Genomic DNA, 20,138 nt, shown 5'->3' on the forward strand with positions numbered 1-20,138 from the left:
GCATAATGACCTTCGCTCTAATGGCGAATGTCAGTTATACACAGCCGAGGTTGCTTATCTTTGAAAGTTTTCTTGGGACGCCAGTGTAATTCCAAGCGGACGTCGGGATCCGCAGCCGCTGCTGTTATATATTCTGCCGACAGGCGTGCATAACTTGAGCGCTCACAAGTTTCGTGCTTGTCGGTTCGTTATGTTGCAGAAGTCACGTGTACACGTTGTGACGCACATGCTCCATACGCAATCACGTGTACCTGACGTTACTTTCAGGCTTTAAAGAAACGTCTCTCGAGTCATCGTGTTGAAGAAGGTAAAAAGTAAGGCGACGGCAGAAATGGAAAGATATGCCGAAGCACATCAATAGGGTTGAAATAATTCAACATTCCAGAAGTGGCAATAAAGAGAAAGATCATTAGAATTGTACTGGTAAATCGCTATTTTGGTATTCAAGAAGGACACTCTCACTATAAGAAGAAGTATGGTAAGCCAGAAAAGAAACGCAAAAGCTAAACATAGGTAAGGGAAGAAAATAAGCAAGTGTAAGAAATAAAACAAATTGAATAGATTGCAACGCCGCATTCAAGTTCCCACACCGTCTCTCAGTGTTGTCGTGAATTTTGGCGACACCCGTTCTGGCTTAGTTAAATTTGTATCGGTAAAGATAGATTACATACTATCCTAAAACAGCAAAAATCCAACTCAGCTGAATACAAGAAGTTTTTCTAAGCCCCTCAACGGCCCGAGTACAGAAATATATTTTATAGCTATGACATCAAACGGACGTACTGGCACTGCAGGTTTAAAAGCATCGCACTTGGACCTTCACTTTTCTTTTACGATATTCAAGCTCTTAGGAGAAATTAGCAACAGTGGTCTTTTGAAAGAATTCAGTATACCTGCCTAAAGAGATATTATGTTTCTCTGCGGGTCCCATTGAAATGGTTGAGGTATCATTACGTGCATCTTTAGGCAAAGAAATTATTCGGACATGCTGCATTCGGACAGCGCTCTGCCGGTCGCACAGGCGTGCATTATCGACGTCTGCTTTCACGCGTCACACTGCAGGTGAGATTTCCTGGTGGCGCTGTGCATGGCACTATACTCAGCGTGTGTAACTTTCTTGTTCGCTTAAGCGACGTACGCGCATCGACGAGGTAATCCCAAGCACTTTACAGTTAGGAAGATGGTTAGGGAGAGCAGCTGAAGAAATAAGCTTCGAACGCTTATTACCGCTAATAGCAGAGATTACAGAGCAAATTAGTTGCATACTGAATGCGATGTATCCCTAAAGTGTGAGACACGGCTCATAACTTGGCATACGTATATGGGATGACATTCTGTCTTTTGCTTTTCAATATTCAATCGATAGACGGAGGGCATTTTTGAAAGTTCTTCGTCGAAGTGCGCTTACTTCTGGCGGCAAAGACCAGTCAGAGAAATTCGTATGGTTGTTCATATAAGCGAATAAAAAATGAGGCATGTGACCCTGATGAGCACGCACAAGTTCGTAATTCATATTCGACGTAGTTATCAGACAAGAATAAAACGTGACTACGCAGTCATGAAGATCAGAACATGGAGAGCACGTGTATGCATAAGCAGCTGCCCAAAGTGCATGCATAAGGATCCGTTATGAGATGTGAAAATGTGTGCAACAATGGCGCTTTTTCGACCTGGCAAACATCACACACCTTGTGTTGACTTGTAGGGAAATTCCTCAAGCTCTACTTGACCCTCACTTTACATCTTTTGTTTTGTTTCTTTTATTTTCACGAGCCTACTATACAGGCACAGCGTGAAGAAGACCATGCCAAAGAACGGGAGCTTAGACGCACAAAGCCCTATCGCCTTCTTCACGTTCGACCTGAGTCACGAAACACTGACAAGCTATAACTTGCCTCTCTTTTGGTGAGTGTACAAATTATTTGGCCGTGTCGACCGATGTAAAAAGAAAATTCACGGCTTGTACATTGTAGCAATTCCTTCCGCTGGATTATATGTGCCACTCTTGGCATGCGCCGCTCACGCACGGCTGATCACCTTCACGACACAGGCGCGTGGAATGCCACTCTGACTACTGACAAAGCCCTACAAGAAATGACATTGGAATTCAGTCGTTTCATTATCCCGGCACTGGTTACTCTCATGGCCCCAGGAAATAATTTCGAGCAAAGAGGCGGCAAAATCAAACCCCAAGTTTCACCAGATGTGCATTGCGAGTATCGCTTCCACAACGGAAAACAAGACATTTTACTCCTCCACGTAGTTCAGAGCAGCGGCTGAGGTGCCGGTTAGCTAATTAATTCATGACTAGAGTACGAGGAATTACTGAGCGAATCCAGAGAAGCATACTGCACGCAAGAGGACACACTGAAACATTTCAAGTAGCTATATGCCCTATCTTTGTGTACCTCTTGTGAACACTGCCATATGCCTGAAACACTGGACCACATATCGTGCGATTGCCCAGCATGTATTCTAGAGCGAAGGGCATTAGAAAGTTTCCTAGCCAGCGTTGGCAGGCAACCACTGTTATAGGAAGCTATCCTCGGCCAATTGGCCTGACACTGCAATTTCAACGCGTGCAACGAAAGTGTTGTCGAAGTTTATGCAGGACACCAAGCTTGAGGAGCGGCCCTAGAAGGCAACTGTCTCATATACATAAGCACTCACCACTTCTTTTATCATCATGACCAATTCCACTACACTCGCCTCCCCTTCCCTCTTCCCCAGTGCAGAGTAGCAGACTAGAGCGCACTAGCTCAGGTCGACCTCTCTGTCGTTCCTATCAATAAATTATATTATATTCTAATATATTGCGTACCCTCTTGTATGCTGTCTCTTTGTTGAATATTCGAGTAGTAATTCCTTGCAATAGTAATTCCTAACCGTGTATGAATTTCACTAATGTCACTAATTTTGTTGAACTTCGCCAATTAACTTTTCAATTATTTATTGTACGACACATATTGCAACTTACAAATTGAAGCCGAGGAGTTCGCAAGACCGAATTGTCAACTTTGATCGAATTTTCAGGCTGACACCAGTTTCGAGGTACAAATTCCCGAAACCGGCAACTAACTTTATCGGTGTCCCAGTTGCTTTTGTGCTCGTATGCCTAAAATTACGTTTTGAATACAAAGTCAGTGGAACTGCAGTGCATGCTTACCGAAAGTTTGACGGTGCATATATATCACGAAACGGGTGCTGTCATCAGTTTTCGCTCCAAGTGGATATGCCTTGCAAACGTACCTGTTGCTACTTGTACATTGAAATATGTGCCGTGAAGCAATTAAGTAAGAAATATTTAGGTAAGATTTGTTAATTACTCGAATGTGCATTTCAATTTATGGTTGCACTAACGTCCACCGCGTAGGGTATACTGCAGCTCAACGACTGTTATTACGCTGTCTGCCACATGAAATTTATAAAGGTTGTATATATGGTCTTAAAATGCACCCCGCATAATAGTGCCCGCACTTTCAACGAGTGGGCTGCACCTTCAAGAAGCTGTAAAACAGATAATGAAAAAATAATGCTCATATTGCTATACTCCCTGGATATTTTTGCAGACACGCCAGTAGCCAAGTTATGTATTTATTTATTCACGCAGTAAATGGCTGTTCAAGAGGCAGTGGAGGAAGGAAGCAGCACATAAACATTAGAGGGCAAATAATGTATATAAAACGCAGAACACAATACACAAATCACTTACTAATGAGTTGCAGCTAAATTACCGCAATTCAAATGTTCAACAGTGAATAGTGAAAAAATTCATAGATATAACGACAGAGCAATTCTTTGGGAAACAACGCTCACTGCTAACACAACATTAGTTAGCATTTCATTGAAGCTTTTATAACTCTCTATTTCTAAAGAGAGAGATATATGGGGAGACGAAATAAAGCCTGATTGAATCGGAAAGCGTCCACGCATGCTTATAAGTTGGTCGAACATATAAAAGCAACATCTAATATATTTTTAAGAAACCTAATTAGAACACGTATATATTAATCCAAGTCACACACAGCACCGAATGTGCCCCGACTGCCACACTGAGACCAGCGGTTTCAGCCTCTTTCTTTACCCACACCGACCCCGTAAGTGCTCTTGACACTGTTTCCGTTTTCCGAGACACGCTGTTACGCTGACTCTACAAGGCGAGATGCATGCAAAGCTGTAGCTTTGCATCACAAGGACGCTCAATTGGGCTCGCTACGGTAAGCGGCATGTCCCTCACACATCAAGGGAGATATGGCGCGGATTTCCGGCCCGCTCTGTTCGCACCGTCGTCGTTGTGGCACGCCGCAGTGACGCCACTTACGTCATATTCCGCCTCACATCGACTGGTCTCAGCTCTTGTAAGGCTGACGTCATTCACGTCGCCCGTATGAAACGTTCCCACCCTCCGAATTCCGACTGACTTGCCCGATGGGCCGTCGTCTGCATCGATGAAGTTGTTATGCGTTACACGGGGCGACGGTTAACAGAAGCGTGCGATGTTGGCCTGGACTTTTAACGGCCCCTTGCCTAGGCCTTAATTCCGTAATCATCGGCTCATCCTCTCATTTATTACAAACACTTCTCGTCGTTACCCTAATATTGTGTGCTTAAATGCTGCGCATGCGCTGTAACACCGGCATGCGTTGTAGCCGCCGTAATGCCGTGGTGTGCTAGTGTGCAAGATGTAACAGAAATTGAACATGTCAGTCGATTGTTTCGGTTGAAAGCTTCCGATAGTTTATAGTGAGAACTCAATAGTTAGAATATTGGTATAGTAGCTAAAACTCAAAGCTATCCGTGAACGAGATATTTCGAAGATCAAACGATCCTCGAAATATCGAGTTCTCGGCTATTTTACGCACATAGCACTGTTGTCAGTTCACAGAATTCTTCGAAGCACTCATGCACAAAATGTGGACGACTCGGTCCCATCAATTTCAGAAGCAGAAGCCATACCGTTATTTGTAGAGGAGCGTATGATTTTGCCCGTATGTTTTTTTAACGTAAAATTATTGGGCATTTTTTGGGTCGACTGTCGGCACCTGTCACGTAATCTTTGTGTTATTTTTGGGTGTGTTCACCACGTATAAAAGCATTTCACACGTGCCACAAATAAACAATCGGAAGGTAAGCGCTTCACTGTCTCCCATTTCTTCATGTGAGACATTCCTTCCTCCACTCATTTTGAGTTGCGCTAAAGTCAAGAAAGAGCCGCGTAGTTTTTTTCTTAAAGAGTTGCTCACAACATCCACAGTCACCAAGTGTCGAATATGTCGGCACTGAACATGCACAGCAAAAATGCGTGTGACTGTTTGAGGAAAATGCGTCTGATGTCAGGAGCGTCATTTCGCTCACAACATCAGTTGTAGCAGTTTTCGCCTTAGGGTCGATTAATCCCTAGACGCGACCTTCACAACGGCCCATCAAGCCGGGAAAGCAAGGAGCCTTCAACACTCGGCAGCTTAAACGTTGATTTACAGAAACAGTGAATTTCAAAAATGTGTAAGAAAACTAATATATAAATGCCATTTCCAGTGTCAGGCTTCCTACATTTCAAACAGGTAGATGCTTAGACGCTGTCCTCCTGATGCATGGAAAAAGAAAACATCAAAGTTGCACCCAACTTCTCGAAACTTATTACACTGACCACTTCACAAAGATAACATACAAAGGAATAAAAATTGCGTACATCAGCCAGAACATAAGTCGTGAGCTTATATTTATCCCAACAACACCAATTTTTTTCTAATATTAGCTAGGTTGCAATCGTCATTGTTATTTTCAACATTGGTGCCATAATAAATTATTCTCTAACCGCACAGCCACCCAGCCCTCCGCACCCCCCCCCCCCCCCCCTCCAACCCAACCAACAATTCTGAAGCCGCTGTACTGTTGTCAATTACCCCGTAGAGGTTGAGCGCAAATATATGAGGAGAAAGCAGTAAAGTAAAAGCATGGATGCCGTCCTCACTGAGGGAGAATGTTGCTTTTGCAGAAAATGAGCTCCGGGCCGAAAAAAGCGCTGGAACCACACGTATTTTATAATACTCTCAGGGTGTTTCTTGGTAGCTTTACACCGACAGCGTCAGCTGGAAGAGCAAATTTCCAGAGAATGTCTTGTTGGTGTTTGCTCGACAACACCTTTTCTGATGCTTCTGGGGATGTACCCTTGTTCCGCCATACACTATTGATCTCTTCAGGTCTCCCTTCCTATGAATGTCTGCCTTACTTAGATCTCATCATGCTAGCGCTCGATTACCTGTTTTTCTTCCTTCCTTGATGATGGCTGCTATTTTTTTACGAGGGGCCGAACGTTGGCAGTGGGTGTTATGAATCCCTCCACGACACCGTTTCTGGAGGCTGAGATGACGTTTCTTTGTACTGACCGGATGGTTTAGTGTACCTAGTCCTAGTTATTGTACATTAATCGGTATGATTTAGGGATTCCTTTAGTTTGATTATATCCCTTTATTGTCATCCACTGCTCACGACTGGCTGATCCGAGTGCTAACGTGTACGCCTACGGTGCACAAGCGAGCCAAGGATATATATTTGTGGGTGGCTATACCGATGACATGAGTTGGGTTTGTAGAAACGCGTCCGATAGTTTCCTAAACCTCCGATGTGAATTTCATCGATATCTATTGATAACCACTGAGATGAACCTCACTGATTTCCTTAGCGAACTGAAACAACGTCTTATTAGGTACTGTAAACAAAGACTGAGGAGAAGGAGTCGATTTTAATGAAGAGAAAGGAGGAGAGGTCGGCCTGGAGAGCGTGTCTCTAGCCTGCTACTCCTCACTGGGGAATGGGGAAGTGGGAAATACAGGGAAAGGTAGGTGGCGCATGATTATGATATGGTACAATGAGATACTATATACACGTTGTCCAATATGCGGATGCGCACTGGAGACGCACTACACTAAGACTGAGAAACTACACAGCACAAATGCGCCGGTTCTTTCGACCCGCTTTTGGTTTTAAGGAGAAGAATACAAAATTTGTGAATAGCGCTTAAGAATGCATCAACAATGATTGTACCTGCCACAATAGACTTCCAAGTGTTATAATTACGCCTGCAAGCGTTTGAGTGATTAATGAACGTGTCAGCGGGGACTCAAGACTTTACTCTAAATTTCTGACAGGAACCTTTTTCCCTTGTGAAGCAAGAAAAGGACCAATTCCATTTCGCTTGACAAATGCCAGTTATTCGTCCTATGTGCACGCAGGAAGGCGGTTCAATATGTGACTCAGTATCTTAGTCCGAATGTCGCGTTGCTCTAGCAAATGTTTGCACGATGTGAAATGCAAGTTAAAATAGTCGCTTCAACTTTGGTACGCTGCGGCGCTTATCGTATAGCGCAGCATTGAGTGTTTTTCTTGCATCGCCAAAATGTAATCACTCTCGTTTCAAATATAGCCGAACATTCTTTGCAAGGGATTGGTTTACTATATAATGGACCTTTGGTTAGAAAAGGGAATGCGATTTAGAATCGCAAAGATTTGGCCAGTCTACGATAACTACTCAAAGTGCCGGCAACACAAGGTCAAAGCTATAAGGAAGGGATATACACAGCAGCCAAATGTGTAATTTCAAAGCGAAGAACATTTATACCTTCTTAGTGCAGAAGGTGCTTGAAGAACAACACCGCGCTGTGGAGGACGCGCGTAGTCGTATCACAATAGCGAGTTATGATAGTCAGAATTCCCTCGCGACTCCCATAAAGAGACCCCCAGCAATCTTGCGGCTATACAATGGACGCGAGTCCATAAACGCGAGAGATCCAGGACAAATCGCTATACGCAATTTCTGTAGAGTACATTGCTGATAGGCGGGCAGGGGAGAGGGGTTGGGGGGAGGGGGTTCAAGCTCATATATTCTTCCGGCGCCGCAGCGACCGTGACGAGAAACGATATACTACCTTTCACCCCGGATTCTCTTCATACGTGGCAGCCGCGACGCTCATAACAGGCAGAGACGCGCGCTCACTTATATACGTCGCATTCAGAGAGACAGACCAATATACGTGAGCGTGCAGCCTCGGTCCAGTTCGTTGTGTACCGTCCATGCAGAGAGACCCGGAGAGGCTGCGCGGCTCCCGCGAAAGTAATAGCACGCGGGCGCACGGCCAGCACGGCCGACAGGGTGGCCGGCCTAACGCCACTCCGACCAATCCTCTGCCTCGATCCCGCCGCCAACGCTCGCAATAAGCGGCACTGACCCGATCCGTTGCTCCGCGCGATGCGTGGGCTTTCAGGCGGCCGTGCGCGGAGTCATGAGAGGAAGAGCTGGCGAACATCCCCCCCCCCCCCTCTTACCACGACAGACGGCTTCTCTAGGAGCGAAACGGAAAGGACAGAGACGCGGACGGGGAGAAGAGACGGTGCCGTCCTTTGCGCGCATCCGCGGAAACTTTATTGCGAGGTTTATTGCGAGCCGTTCGGTATAAAGCGCGCTGATGAAAAGACCCTAAGAAAGCGTGCGTCGCGGTAGGCGGAGGAGGCGCCGGATAGTACAGTGCCGGTCACGCGGTTACCTGTTCTTCCTTTTCTTTTTTTCCGGGCACATAAAGAGCGACGAGAAAACGTGTTACGGGGATATGGTTGTCGTGAAGAGACGACGATAGAGAGAAAGAGAATAAAAAAGAAGTTCTATCGTTACATCGCCTATCGCCCTGTAAGTTTTCTTGCGGTGACCATCTGTAGTACTCGCCAGTCGTTGAGCCTTCAACAGTCATGTGGGACGCCGCATGAGCAGCATGCATCTATGGAGCGTTTCGCGTTGAAGTAAAAAATAAAACGAAATAACATTCATGCAGATGTATATAACTTCTAAAATTTGTTTCTATGTGAAGGCTCACGTATATTGAAGTGATTTGTAGAAGAGCAAGAATGGGCTCGTGCAGGCAGGGGGAGAGAGAGAGAGAGAGAGAAAGCAAGGGTAGGGCAGGCAGGGAGGTCAACCAGAACAGCATCCGGTTTGCCACCCTACACTGGGGGTGGGAGAAAGGGGAATAGAAAGAGGCAGGGATGTTAAATAAATAAAGCAGGTATCAGACAGCTATCTTGCTGAACAATATTCTGACAAATTAATGAGTACAGTAATATTACACAGTCGTTGACTTCTATCATGTATGATAGGCTATAGTTAAATGGCAGCAGTGATAAGGACGGGAATCAAATCATTTTTTTTTATTTCTGGCGTTAAGTCAAGTGAACGTTCCTGAACATCCGTACGAACTATTCATGTGTCTTTCCGCTAATGCTAGATTTAAATGTCTTCTATGCAAGCATTTCGGGGTACCTTTAAAACAATGCGTGGCTGTTTTTTTTAATCCTCAGTTTTCTCTGCATAGTCTGCACTATATGGCAGCTTCATAAGCATCACGACATCAGCATAATTGCCCCACTATATATATAAGTGCACCCAAAATACCGAAAATGCTGAAACACAATAGCTGGAACAACAGCTGAATATATATGTAAGTACTCGTATAAAACACCAGCGAGGCTTCTCTAAGGGAAGGCGTCACCTAAAGATGTCACTCAATGTCCATGTTAAAATATAGGGCCCTTATTCAAAAAAAAAATTAAGAAAGAAACGTTGCAACAGTTCGTAAGAAAAGATACGAGCAAATATTGATTTTAGACATGCGAATAGAGAAGACAGCCGGTGAATAACAAGCAGCCCTTAAGAACAACGGGCTCGTGAATTCCGCCCTTTGGTCTGCGCTTACGAAAGATATTTTGCTCGAATTGTTCGTAAAAACAAGCTGCACCAATTGTGATTCTGGGCACATCAGCAGCGAGAGTGACAGGCCACTAGCAAAGAAAACTTACGAACGAAGAACTGTTTAAATTTGGTCTTCTTTGCCAAGCTCTTTTCTTCAATCAGTGCTTTGTGCAACAGACAATGCGGCCTTCCGGCCTGCAATGCTTATGTATAACACGTTACTTTCCGTGATACCTTCTTTTATAGGTAACCTTATCCAAAGCTTTGGCAGCATTAGAAATCAACTATTTTAATCATTCCACCGTCTTATATTTACGTCATTATTGAGAGCTCACGATGGTAGTCAGATGACAGGGAGGGCTGTGCTCAGTGTGGAACGCACGCAGGTTAACAAATATGTTTACTATATTTCTCCAGAAAAAGTTCATTCACTAAGTACTCAAGAACCTACTTCTCCGTAATGTATCGAATCAAGCTCAGTATCTGCCAACATTCTAACTTCTACCTAATAGAGTTTACTTTTTCATATTTTCAAATGTGAAACGTAAACATTAGCCCGGAGATTTTCCCAATGAAAAATGAATTTCTAGGAATCTTTATTCATACGTGTGATTGCGTATCTGTATTCATGCGCGAAATTAACATGCGCATTCGTCTTCCTGACGTCTCGCAGTACAGAACCCTTAAAACAAACTAATGTGCAATAGAATGGTTATAACTATAAAAGAGGGGAAAAAAAGAGCAGTCGACACTAATCGCTCTTAATAAAACATACCTCTGAAAGCGGTCTTTCGCTCCGTATTACATAAAGTCACTGCAAATACTCCAGGGATTGTCGAAGCCGCACGTATAGCGTTTCTCGCGCAGTGATAATGAAAATTCGCACAATGTTGGTTTTTTATAACGGATACATTTACATCGTATTTGTGCCTCTACCGACTAACCATTACAATGGCAAAGATGTTAATCACAATGTTCTGCTGTTTATTTACCACTGACGCATAGACTATGTTAACGTGAATATTTAGGTATACCAGTGCTGAAAGGCTTTCAGCCAGAGCAAAGGCCCGCAGTACTTTATGGCAGCCACATACGATTACATTCATGCCAGGAATCTCATTCGGCGCATACGTGCACGGACACACAGTGACACACAAACAGATTGCTCCCGCCTTCAGTATAGCCTTCACGCGGACTTTGTTTTGCAAACAAGTCCGGCATCGCAACACTTTGCAAACTGCATGCGCTGGCGTCTTAATGCCCGTGCCACGCATACCGCTCAACCGCCGCGTAACACAGGCCGCAGTGCAGTGGCGAGGCGATCGTAATCATCAAATGCCTGCTACGCAGGGAGAGGCCGGCAACTTATACTTTCTAATACTTTGCACGCCACAAACCTGCCACAGCTGAAGCAAAGAAGCAAGAAACGCCACAGCTATACATGCGCACAGAAGTTGCTTCGATGATCCGACCCGCTCGATCAGTTAGCGCGCGATGATGTACGCCGCGCCGAGCCCCCGGCGCCACCGCTCGCAGTCTATCGCGACCGGTCATCTGGCGGCGTGGAGAGGCGCGGCGTAGCCTTTGAAGAAGAAGAAGAAGAAGCCGCGCGTTTTTACCCGCGACCGCCGCGGCGAACAATGCCGTGACCTTGCAACGCGCCGCGCATCGCTTGAAGGTCAAGACCGACAAGCCGAGGTTGAGCTTCGGCGACGCTTCACGCGCCAGCGAGTACGTGGCCAGGGTACCGTGCCTCGCAAATCCGGTATCGCTCGGTGCTCCGCAGCCTTTGCGAATCTATGCGCACATCGGCGTGAAGTGGACCGCCAGGCCCCTCTAATTCCATCTTGCCTTTTGCTTCTTGTCTCTCGAATCATGCATGGCTAAAATCATGTTCAACACGTATAAGAAAACGCTGAAATGCCAGGAAGCCACTGATAACTATCAAGGCAGCGCTTGACACCGCCACTTTCAGCCGTTGGGTGAGACCTACAAAACTAGTTGACCTTCTCGTGCCGGTGTTTGTGTGAAATACATTCTCCATTCTGCCTAACCTATGGTCCTAATAGGCTTGAAAACTCAAGCCCACTTCCCGGTTGGCTTCCCTCCCGAATGCCACCGTAAGTGCTCGTAGCATTTACGTCGTGACTGGCAAAACGTTCCCCACAGCAGCGCTACAATAACCCATCTTTCCCAACAGCCGCGAGGCAATGCTCAATAAATTTGCACCGGAAAGGCTGGTCAGAGCACACTGCGGTCGCGGTTGCTCGATTTACTGTAGCGTATACAAGGACTGCGGTGCCCTGTTTCTACGACTCGAATCTCTGTGCTCTTGCACCCCGGCTGGCCACTTACTTTCGCGACATGAGATACCAAGTGAATGTGAGCATCTGGGGCTGCCTAGAACTCTCACAAACGGCCACTGAGAGCAGGTCATTTCTGACACTGACAATGTCCCCGCTTTGTGAGCTTGCGATGCTTGAGACCGTGATGCAGTTATCTTTATTGCTTAAAATAAGCTATTCGCCGCGATATCGAGCTGTATAGGTGGCAGCACCTAGCCGCGTTAGTGCGGATATGCAGTGGGCACGTTCGAAAACTCGCTGTGGTACTTCGCTGTTGGGGGCGACTTCAGCTGAGCGTGGGCTAACAAAACGCGCTGGATGTAATGAGCTAGATGTAGATTGCCCTTCAGTTCCACGTTTTTTTAAAATCTTTTATTTCATTTTTTTTCCACGACACGCGCAGAGTATTCTTATTTACGCGTGAAAGAAGCGCAAACTGCCATTCGACGGAGGGCGGACTCTTGGGCACGCAGTCTGATACCCCACTTCTGTGGTGCTTTTCTTTGAGTTTTCTGCTTCCGTTAAACCTACGATTCTGATATTCCTACTGCGCAACTGCACTGATGCAGGGCTTCCTGTTAATTTTCCATTTCTCTTATTTGAAAAAGCCCGATAACGTGTAAAGCTTTACTGCACACTTTACTTCATCGTTTGAGCAGATCGTTTCTTTTTCCTTTCTTTTTTCTTATGAAGTCCTAAATCGGTACTATGATCAGCAAATAATCGATGTCACTGTGTCTGGCAGGGCATTAGTACGATCGCCGCATTGCTTCACACGCTCTTAGTTCTGTCGCAGTAACCGTCAAAACATTGCATTTAAGCACGAAGCTGTCTGGCGATGGTCACGTACATGGCAGTGGTATAGGACTAAGTTCGAAGTATTTTTAGGACCAAGGTACAATTTTGTTTCCTTTATTTAGGTAAACAAATTGCCGCTCCATTCCGTCAATCTAACGACGCCTCACTAAAAGGCGTACAGTAACAGCCGCTGACAAATCAGTGTTATAGAATCGTTCGTCTAGCGGCGGCATGTCACAAATGATCCTAACGTATTACTCTAATTTCGCTTTCCTTCTGCAATAGAAAATAGAACTAGCAAAGTGCCACAGTTCACTTGCAAGGCAAAATGACTTCTTTGTAGTGTGTTCAGAACCACCTAATAAAAAGGGGCCTTAGATGCAATAAGGTTGTTGATGAAACCACTTTATAGAAGTGACAGTCACGTAATTATTCGCCTAAGATGAAATGCACCCAGAGATAAAACTTGAGTATTTACATATATTAGGACACCTTTTATTTTTCTATTTCCTGGGTAATCTTCACGCCACTTAGTTCACGTTTCGTGGTATCACAAAGATTCCAGAATAGCCAGCACAGAACAACAGAAAGTCGCTAAACCACAGCACTCACGCCTTACTGCGACCGTTTCCTTCGCTTGGAAGGACGCAAAATGCCTTTTGTGGTGTACGTGAAACGCAAAGCGGAGACAAAATTGAAATGATTTTGGCAAACGTAGAGGGTGACGATCACATACTGTGCGCTCGACCCATGCAGTTACCTATCTTATCACAGCGCAACTACAGTGGAAGGCCAAGTGCATACTAGCACTTGTGAGTGCGCTACAACCAGGGAACGAAAAGTATTTAGAGAAATATGCAAACCATATGCGCACAAATAAACACGGAGGAGGGGGAGGAAGAGGAAGATTATATATTATTGAATAAGAAGGAGATGACGCGGTGCTCCGTCCGTTCTACGCATGGTTCAGCCAGTGTCCCCCAGGCGGTGACTCCACTCGATTGGTCAGCCTGATTGGTCTCCACACCACGGAGACCAATCAGGCTGGAACTGCTTTTTCATTAAATTTTGCTCCTTGCAAGCGTGTTTACACAAGCTCAGTGCCGATCTTCCTCTTCGCATATCTTCTGCTCGCGATCATAACGCTGTAATGAACTTTTTTATATACTGTAGAGCTCACTTAAAGAGGCCCTACAATGCCGAGGAGCGTAACGGTTAATGTCATATCGACGATAGAAACTCAACTCGTGCTCAGTGTGTCTTCAGATATGCATAAGTCACACATGGGGCCGTCGGCCATTGAAAAAGCATACAAGTAAGATTTCGTAAAAGCCACTTCTATAGCCATATGGCTGGACAGTAAAATTGCATCGAACCGGAGAAATACTCAGTGCCATTTGACGCTTTAACGATGGGTCACGTGTGTTAAAACGACAGTTCGAGACGCCCAGTGTCGGATAACCACTGCAGCTTACACCTTGGTGTGAGCAAGCAAATGACCATCCTTCGCAGCCTTCGTTGTCCACAATGCTATAGGAACTTCCTGGGTTCCTTTATGAGTGGACCACGCTAGTATCAGCGAAGTCTTTAATTACCATGCCCCAAAAGCGGACTTCCGCCTGCAGTCAAGGCGGATAATTTTGTCTAGAATCTAGGAATTATAGATTAGCGTTCCCGCTGAATGCCGGCACAGTGGTAGATCGGCCAATTAGGACAGAAAAAAAAACATCTATCTATTCTTGTGTTCCTCCGCATGTGGCTGTTCCAGAAATGCTCGACGTATAATGCCTCCCTGCACATATTAGCCACATGTTGAAATTTTGATCGTTCATTCGTTGTGTGCATACTTTTTCCATGTGGCAATGCTGATCCGCCCCTTACCCTTGTGCATCATGTCGTATCTCTCTCGATTCTGTTTTTTCTGCGCAGCGGTTCGTGAGCCCCAAGATGCACGACCTGTTGGCCGGCAGCGCCGCCATGGCCGCGTCCTCTCCCGCGACGCCGCCTTCGTCGCTGCAGTCCCTAGGTCCGCCGCGTTCGACGTCGTCCGCGGGCTCTTCCTCTTCGTCGCACCACTCGCGGAACCACCACCACAACCACCACAGCGGCAGCGGCGGCACCGCCGCCAACAACAGCGTGGGCAGCGGCAACAACTCCTCCGGCCACCACGGTTCCAGTGGTCGTTCTTCATCTTCCTCGTCGGCATGCGCCGTGGCCGCGTCGTCATCGCCCTCGACGCCCCTGGCGGCCAGGAGCCCCGACCGGGAGGAGTCCTCCATCCAGGCGAGCAAGGCGGCGTCGTCTTCGTCGCTGCCCGGAGGACACACCGCAGCGGCTCAGGCGACGGGAGGAGGCGGCTCGTCCCCTTCTTCGGCGGCGGTGAGCGGTGGGACGTCGGCTGTGCCCGGCGACGCGCATTACGTGTCGGCCAACTGTGTGGTGTTCACGTACTATAGCGGCGACATCTCGTCCGTGGTGGACGAGCACTTCTCGCGAGCCCTGAGCGAGTCGGGCGCGTACGACGGCACCGCGGGATCCTCCTGCAAGTCCGGCGCGTCCCAACTCAAAGGTCGGTGCTCGTTCGGACCATTGCGTGTCCTTCCTGTTTCTTTCTATTCGTGGCGCCATAATGGTTCACTAAGTTACACAGCATGTTTGCCGATATGTGTCTCGTAATGCCTCTCACAAATTTCGCTCACCAGTTTGTATAGTGCACGTGAATTGTCTGTTTTCCCTCACACCTTCGCTTTATCTTACCGCCTCTCCGCGGCAGGGTATAGCCAAAGGAACGCTCACCTGGTTAACTTTTTTCCCTCCACCCCTTTTTCTTATCTCTGGGTATAGTTAAGCGACGCATGAGTGCACAATTATCATCCAGCAGTAGCTACGGTGCACGAATGGTCCTGCGTAATTGTGGCAATCATTATCACTGAATACAGGGTGAATAACTCCATGAGAGTGTGCTTTATGCCCTTTGGCCATAGTATCTCAATCAATTCACATGTTTCGGATGTCTACGTGGATGGTGCACGAGTAAACGCGGCGGGCCAAAAGTTGCGAAAATGAAGTGAATCCATGGTTTATTTAGTCACTGTTTTCAGAGGAAGTAATCGTCGTTACGATTTATTAGCGATGTGTCAGCAGTCACGCGTTCCGGCCACTTCAGTAAGAACTTCATTGTGGTCACCAATGCTGTCCGTCTTTCAATATCGCCCCATTACGCTCATAAACTTTAACAAACCAAACAATTTGGCTTCTAGGCGTCACAGCGTTAATCCGCTCTCTGTTTGGACTTTTAAGATCATTATTGTTGAGCAATCGGGTTTATGTCGAAACCACGTAGCTTGTGGAATGAACACTGCATGTACGTTCGTCGCCGTTATAGCAAGCATTTCGTAATCTGTGACGGCACCTGTTTCATCACAGATAAGGACTGTCACGAGAAATACTCAGTAACCCAGGACACTGACCTCCGAAAAAGCACCGTATCCAACAAAATCATTATATTGTTGGTCTACGTCGGCACAGAACACGTGGGAAAGGGATGTACTTGTTGCTTTCTGCAAGAGTGGATGACTACTATGTGGACATTAGGAACACTTACTAAAAAAGAAAAAGAAAAGATATTCAAAAGAAAGTAGCTTGTGAGAAACGGTGACAGAATATCGACGTGATGCTTAAAAGCAATGGCCTTTCTCCAACTTTGATTTTGCAATGGGTCACTATAATGGCTTCTTGCCGATATACTAAATGTGAGTTATATCAAGTTTATTTCCAAATACTTGAGTAGCCTGCCAAGCGATCAACTAAACTAACGCTTCCATAGTCTATCAGCGTCTCTGTTGTATGAGCTGCCACTATGATTACCTTGTTCCTACCGTAACGGCTTCTTGGTGTCAATGGCCCTTAATAATTACCTTTTTCCGAAACTGCTTTGACAAGTCCATGGTATTGTCGCTTGTCCTTGTGACTTCTTGCGTTCAGCACTTGTCCTTGGCGCTTCTTTTCGTGTTCCGTGCCTGCTCTCGCGCTCGTTTTATCATCGTGGAACACCTACTATCCCGGTCTCACACCATGGCATACGCTGGGCAGCTAGTCGGTCTTTTCACTTCATTTAAGTGCACCTGCATTGTTTCTTGCACGAACGCGTATGTTAGCTACCTTCAATATCCGCTTTGCGTCCTGCCGCCTTAAAGTTGCCTCTCGACCCCCCTTTTCGAATCACCTTAATGACTATGTGCTTATACCACCTACATTATTTGAACAATAATAGTCTCTTGGGTAAAGACCTTTAGGGTAATGGTATTATTGCGTTAAAATAAATAGAATTACAAAAGTTCATGGCTACTGCGCGTATGGATATTACGGGTGTCAAGAAAACACCTAGGCGAGAGCCATGCAATCCTAATGAACTGTGACGATGTTGTGCTATAAAGCCTGTTCCATAACGCTATAGCTGTTAATATGCGTGCACACGTGACGATAGCTGGAAGAAACCTTAACAGCTACAGCCTAATCTCTATAGAGGTAGATCTCAAGAGCTGTGATCATTGTGAGACACGTACTGTTGAGAGCGCCCCTGGCTCATTTACGAAAATATCCTCAAGCCAGACGTGGCCAGACGCCACGTCTTCCTGAAGATGACTATTTGAAAACGGAAATTGTTTGCGAACTTTTGTCCCCTAAAAAAGCAATCACGCTATTGGAGGCAATTTTGGCTGGAAGGGTCGTGGGTCATCAATCGGGACGACACGCCTATATGCCAGCCTGCATTCAGAGTGGGCCACCAAAATTTAATCTTCACCAGTGGTCTTGAAGATAACCATGGTACTGAAGTCATGCATCGCGAACAATCTGGCAAGACAGGCATGCTCATATGAAAGCGGGCTACAGCATTCCTGCTGCAACAATGCTTTGAGAAAGCAACGGCAACTTGATAACGCTGACGGCACGCGAAAAACGAAATCGCGATGAACAAGATTGCACACGTGGCAATACACATCAACCACTTTCCGGCCAGTATTGATTACAAGGGTTGTATTTGACATTCTTATTTGTGTGCGCCGCAACGGTTGTGATATTGAGTAGCATATCCGTGTGAAATTCTGTTTTAAGAACATCAATGAGCTCGTGGTTTCTTAGACTTCTTGGAAGTAATTTGTCAGCAAAATTTTCTCATGTAGGATTGCTTATTGTCGTGCGTAAGCTGTCCAAGTATTTTCAGGTAACCACAGTTACAAACAATACTAAGTGTAAAACAAAAAAATTCCTCGACAAGTGGGGTGAACGCGGCAGCTGGAATGTGCATATTATTTCTTTTATCGAGGCACAGACTCAGCCGGCCACATCGAGAAAAAAAGAAAAACATCGTGACAGGGGCAAACAAGGCGTCGCAAATCTATTTAATTGCTTATTATTACAAAGGAGCACGAATGCGTTGCAGAGTAACGGCTATTACGTAATCGGGGAACTGACCGGTAAGCACACATGCGTCGTGTTAGTCAGCTTCCGGGTGAGGAGGTTAGCCAGACTTTGTTGAGTTCTAGTGCACCATGACAATTCAAGGAGGCAAGGACACGTAGAAAAAAAGAGACGGTGAATCAGCTAGAGGGCGACGTCCACGCATAAACCTGGGGAAGCTCGAAGCCATTCGTGCAGGACCGAACACCAACGAGGAGTAAGGTAGCAGATTCATTGCGTACGCCTCGCACTGCAGGACACAGAGCATGACGATCTAGGACCAACAGGAATATCCGTGTAGGAAAGTTCGTGCCAGCGACTTAGCTTCGATTAGAATTAGACGCACTATGGCGGTGTGCACCAGGCGCTGGTGACCCGAAGAGCCCAGGAGTGCGGTGTTTTCGGCTCGGATGGTTCCCAAGGGCGTACTGTGAGAAAGAAAAGTAAACTTATTCGGAGAAAGACACAGATCGACACGAGCTCGTGCGCCGTGACCTGTTGCTTTGCACTGTGAAAACGAAAAGATGAACAAAAGAGAGATTATGGATGATAGTCGATTCAGGGACAGTGTAGGAGGATAGCAGGGGTCAACACAGTGGCATTCTGTAAGCTTTTATTTATTCTTAAGCTCAGTTATTGCTTCATTTTGTGCACGTCGTTATATATTTATGATTAGTTTATATGATGCCACTGGACATCTCACTGACAATATGAACGATATTTAGGGAAGTTTTGTCACGATATAGTGCAGGATATATTGCCATATCAAGATGAATGCGCCATTGGATTGAAATGCCAGAGTCAGCTTTCATGAAAACGCGACCTTGCATGATTAGTCTCACAACACTTTTCACTTGATACATTTGGCCTATTTGATCTTTAGGATGACGGCACATTAAAACATGCCGTTAAGGTCTTTCTTTAAGGTGAAATTAAGCTTTATTTGGTTCGATAACTGCGTTATCACCGGCTCGCACCAGCTTTCATTCAGGCTTGTTTTGGTGGTAGTGGTTTGCGATTCATATTACAATGATGAGTCAGCATCAAGACGCGTTGATCGAAATATTTTTCGAGACAGTGCCCCATACCCGCTTCTGCTCGACACGACGGTCCCTGAATACAAGGATGTGGAGGTGGCATCTTGTATACCTCATTCTCCTCGTCTTTTGAATGCGGCGACACCGTAACAGAACGGAGCACACCAACATGATTACGATCACAGTGGCAACGACGTCGTCATCATTATCTGGCATGACTCGCGTAAAGCACGAAGACAGAAGAAGGTACACACAGTGATCAGACGGGACGAAGGAAAATATTACAATGACGTTTCACTTCGTGAACGTGGGTTACCCGCAAGGGTGTAGGTGGCATTGCTATATATTTCCGATAGCAAATATGTTGCAGGCACATTTTTGCCGTCGTCGTCGCCACGATATTCTGTACAAAGTTCTAGGGCGATAACATCGTCCCCGCGCGGCCTATATGCTGCATGTGCGAGGAAAGCTGTGACGGTGAGCCGACGATCGCGGCTGAATCTCGCGGGCGCAAAGGGGGAATGCGGGGTGCCAGCGCGCTGTCTTCCGCCGCGTGCATGGGTGAAGGGGAGGGAGGGGGTGGGGCGGCGTTGTACTCCGCCAGCAAAGGCGTATTCTGCGGCCGCGAGCGCAATGTCTTGAAAGCAATCTGCAGGGCGAAAATGTGCCGACGGCGCCGACGGCTCATGGCTGCGCTTGCCACACGGCAGCCTTTTGACAGCGAGTGTCCGCGGTCGTCGAGTGTTGTGTGTTCATATTTGC

At 46.2% G+C, this 20,138-nt stretch overlaps 1 protein-coding gene across 5 annotated transcripts in view; it reads left to right on the forward strand.

The window, feature by feature from the left end:
* The window catches only part of LOC139059886 (sericin-2-like), a 104,783-nt gene that overhangs the window by 4,164 nt on the left and 80,481 nt on the right, over positions 1–20,138 (forward strand). For 4 of the 5 annotated variants that reach the window (XM_070538414.1, XM_070538415.1, XM_070538416.1 and 1 more), the window contains exon 2: positions 14,809–15,448. In XM_070538414.1, the coding sequence (XP_070394515.1) occupies positions 14,809–15,448 (640 nt within the window). Of the gene's footprint in view, positions 1–1,773; positions 1,906–14,808; positions 15,449–20,138 lie in introns of all 5 variants that reach the window. The other variant, XM_070538418.1, reaches the window with a different exon arrangement.

The sequence above is a fragment of the Dermacentor albipictus genome, chromosome 5 (assembly GCF_038994185.2).
Source record: "Dermacentor albipictus isolate Rhodes 1998 colony chromosome 5, USDA_Dalb.pri_finalv2, whole genome shotgun sequence".
Taxonomy (NCBI): Eukaryota; Metazoa; Arthropoda; class Arachnida; order Ixodida; family Ixodidae; genus Dermacentor; species Dermacentor albipictus.